Consider the following 4,032-nt stretch of genomic DNA (forward strand, 5'->3'; position numbering starts at 1 on the left):
CCCCCCCCCATTCCCTTCCCTTCGTCCCCTTTGCGCCTGACTCCACGTGCAGATGTACCAAGACGCCAGCCTGGCCCGGCTGGTGACCGACTCGCATGATGACGCCGGTCGCCACCGCCTGCTGCAGCCTCTGGGTCTGTCTCGGCGCCTGACGCGCCCGTGGGCCCGTCGCGCGGTCACCTTCGAGCGGGATCTTGGCCATCGTCTGGACCACAAGGTGCGGGCCCCAGTGCATGCGCGTGTGCTCCCGGTGCCGCGGGCCCTCATGCTTGCGCCCCGCCCGCCGCCCGCACACAAAGACCACCCTTCGCGCCCGACCTCTGACCCTCCTGCCTTCCTGCCTGCCGTCCGCCCCTCTCCACACCACCCGCTCCGGGTGCAGAACGTCTGGAGCACCATCCCCATCCTCCACGTGCGCGGCCGGATCTTCAACCGCAAGAAGACCAGTGCGTCGTGTGCTTTGCTCATGCCCCCGGGCGACATGCCCGCCCTGCCGCCGCCCCCCCCCCCCCCCTGCCCCCCCGCTCACCTGTGCCCCCTCCCCACCCCCTGGCGGAAGTCCTTTCGCAAACCAGCCACCGTCGCATGTCCAAGGTCATCCGCCGCAGCCAGGCCATGGGGATCCTGCCCTACTTCTCCAACTTCTACCTGCAGCACAAGGAGACCTACATCCATAACCCGAACCTGTTCTTCGAGATCGCCAGGGGCGACGGCGAGATGGACGCCACGCTGGAGTCCTTCCCGCACCGCTTCGCCCGGGTGTTCGGCCAGCGCCCGGCCGAGATGCTGTACGAGCGCGACAGCATGAGCAAGTTCGAGATCCCGCCCGAGGACCCGGACTGGGAGGCCAACATGTATGACACCGGTCAGAATTACTCCGGCGCCGACAAGAACTCCATCATGGCCGGTGCCTTCTCCGATGGGGACGTGGGCCCGATGAGCGACTAAGTGCGCCGCGGCGTGTGCGGCGCGCGCGCCCCGGGCGACACAGAGGGCCGCCCCCGATAGGCGCCATGCTTTGCCCCTCCCCGCCCCTTGGCACTGCTCCCGGGAGATGGCGCGCGGGGGGCGCATCTCCCCGCTCTCTCTCTCTCTCTCTCTCTCTCTCTCTCTCTCTCTCTTTCTCTCCCCCTGCTCTGGGGCCTTTTGAGCCCTCGTCTCCGGTCAACACCGCCGACCATGGAGAGCGGGCGGGGGGAGGAGGGTCGGTGGCTGGCCCGGCCACAGGCATAGCTTCGTTCACTGGGTGGGCCGCGCGGGGTCGGGGCTGGCATCGCCTCTCTTCCGCTCGCCCTCCTGCCGGTGCTGCTGTCGCGAGTCGGCGAGACATCTCATCGGGCAGCGATACGCACCGGCGCGCGCCCGCCCGGCTGCCCCCCCCCCCCCCCGCCGTTCCCTCTGCTGTCTTCTTTCTTTTTCTCCCTTGTGAAATGCAACATTCCCCCTCCAAATATACCTCCTCATAGACTAGACGCATGTGTGCTCGTGTGTCTGCACGCGGGTGGGCGGAGTCGCCCGGCTGACTCCCCCGCGCCTGTGCCCTGTGTTGGGCCGTGTTTTGGTGGTCCTCCCTTCTTTCTCCCCTCGCCGGCCCGCCGGCCGGGGGCGCCGCTTCTCCTGGCCCCTCTGCCCGGGTGTGTGCCTTGCGTGTGCTCGTGGCTGGGGGTGGTCCCCCGGGCGGCCTCCGGCGGCCGGAGGCATGCCGGCCCGCGGGAGCCGGGTGGGTTAACCGTCGCATCGGGACAGTTAACCCCGGCGCGTGAGGCCCCCAGCGTCATGGCGTGTCTTGGCGGAATGGTTTCTCGTGTCGGCTCGCGTGATCCTCGGCGGGCGTCGCTCGCATGGGCAAGGGTTCCCCCCTCTTGCCAAGGGGGGCAGGGGGGAGGGGGAGGGGGGGGGGGCCGCGCGCGCCCGTGCGTGTGCGTCTCCCCCGCCCCTCCCGGGAGGAAAGCGCGCGCGCATGCGGGACCGCGGGGGCAGGCGGGCAGGTCTCATCTGGGAAATGGGAGTTGGAACGGGGCCGGGCCGGGCTGGGCATGCGCCACCTTTCGCGCCTTCCTCCCGGGCAAAAGGCGCGCGCGCGCGCGCGTGGGGGTGCCTATGGACCCAAGTACCTGGCTGCCCCTCGGCCGTCCGCGAACGGCCCCGGCCACCGCCGCGCCGGGGGAGGAGGGGGGGGGGGGGTCGGAGCGCGCCTCTGGCCGGCGGGAACGTCTCCCCCCCCCGGTTGACGGTGCCCCTGTGCGCGCCCCTTATTACTGGCCCCGGGGGAGTATATTCGGCTGATCGGGGGGAGGGGGGGGGTTGCCCCAGTTGGGGCAGGAACCTCATGCTTTTGTCCCACACCGAGGCCTGGGCGTCCTGCGCTTTTTTTTTCTGCACCCACGGTCAGCCAGGCAACAATCCCCCGGGCCCGGGGGCGGGGGCGAGGGGGGGGGGGGGGGGGTACACGACAGACGGGATCCTTCCGGATCCTGGGCGGGCGTTTTTTTTTATTCCGGTCCCCGGGGTGCCGGGAGCAGCATGTGGCCCCGGGTGCGACATCGGGAGGGGGCCCGCGAGCAGGCGGGCGGGGCCTGACCGGGGGCGTCCTGCTGGCGGCCCTTGTCGTGCTGCGGCTGTCGCTGCTGCCGGCGTTGGAGCTGCCGGCGCGCTGGTGTTGCTGCTCCACTGACCGGCGGGGCGCGGCTCCCTTCTTCTTTGGCGCGCGCCCCCCCCCCTCCGGTGGTGCACATTCCACCTCGGGGGGAAACGACTGCGCCCGGCGCGCCGGGGCGCACACGGTCTCAGAGCGGCAGTCGGCCAGGGCTGTCGAAGGGGCGCGCGCTCGCCGGTGCCAGTGCGCCGGGGTTGAATGGTGTTCTGCCGCGGTCTGCGGGACTCCTCATGTAGATGAGTCATTCGGGCAAGCTGGCAGCCCGCGCCGGGGGGGGAGAGAGAGAGGGGCCGGGCGGGAGGGGGAGCGGCCGGCGGCCCGGGCCCCCGGCGGCGTGTGTGCGTGTGTGCGTGTGTGCGTGTGTGTGTGTGTGTGTGTGTGTGCGCGTGTGTGGAGGGCCCGGCTCAGGTTGCTAGTTGTCATATGAGGCTGTGCTCTGCCTGGGGGCGAGGGCGGGCTCGCCGGGCCTTGCCCGAGGCCCCGGCTCGCCGGTCCCGGTTTCCGCCCGGCGCCCCCCCCCCCCCCGCCTCGGGCCCTCGGGCCGGGCGTGGACGCTTTTTGGCGGTGCCCGTGCGCCGCCGGCGCACGGCACCCCGGGTCCCGGTCCCGGTTCCGGCGGCGGGGGGGGCTGCAGGCGCAGCAAGACGCGATTGGCTGGCACATGGCGGGGAGTCGCTTCGATTGCCCGGTTGCCGGGCGGGGGGAGGTGCGCTTCTGCTCCGCGGGGCCCGGGGTGCCCTGGGCGGTGGCGCGGCCGGGAAACGACACCCGGGGGAGGCCGGGGGGGGGGGGGCGGGGGCGGGGGCCAGGACTCGTGCGCCGGAGTCGCCTGCTTTGGATATTGCCTTCATCTTCATTTCGCTGGTCATTCACAACACCCCGTGCGCTGGAGATGTGGGAGGGGGTCGGATTCCCGGAATCCCCTGGTCCGGGGCCCCAGACACCTGTCCCCTTGGGCGCCTGTTGCCGGCTCGCCGTCTCCCGGTGAGTAAGCGCCGGGCCGCCGGGCCGCCGAGTTGGGCACCGGCGCGGGGCAGTTGTCGTGGCCCGGACCCGGCGGGTTTCCCGGGCCGGGCCCGGGGGTAGGTGGGGGAGGGGGGGGGGGGGGGGAGGCTGCTGCGTGCGCGGCGAGGCGCGGGCGGCGCGGGCGGCGCGGGCGGCGCGGGCGGCGCGGGCGGCCGGCTTGCTCCCTGTCCCGGCCCCTTGCGCCCCCGGCGCCCGAGCCCCTCGGGCAGGGATATTGCCCTCATCTGGCCATCGATCTGCGGGACGACATCTGCCCGGGGCGAGGGGGGGCGGGGCATGGGCACGCTCGTGCCGACGCGCATGCGGGCGCCGCCCCGGGGAGGCCGCCGCCCCCTGTCCCCCCCGGGTTG

The 4,032-nt window shown here is 72.7% G+C and overlaps 1 protein-coding gene across 1 annotated transcript in view; it reads left to right on the forward strand.

Annotated features, from left to right (window-relative positions):
• Window positions 1–1,101, forward strand: part of H696_04760 (hypothetical protein) — a 4,155-nt gene extending 3,054 nt beyond the window's left edge. Inside the window, exons 5-7 of the mRNA XM_009498623.1 lie at window positions 53–217; window positions 383–446; window positions 560–1,101. Of these exons, the coding sequence (XP_009496898.1) occupies window positions 53–217; window positions 383–446; window positions 560–948 (618 nt within the window). The 3' untranslated portion in view covers window positions 949–1,101. The remainder of the gene's footprint in view (window positions 1–52; window positions 218–382; window positions 447–559) is intronic.
• The last annotated feature ends 2,931 nt before the right edge of the window (window positions 1,102–4,032 follow it).

Source organism: Fonticula alba (assembly GCF_000388065.1).
Source record: "Fonticula alba strain ATCC 38817 unplaced genomic scaffold supercont2.8, whole genome shotgun sequence".
In the NCBI taxonomy this organism is placed as follows: domain Eukaryota; order Rotosphaerida; family Fonticulaceae; genus Fonticula; species Fonticula alba.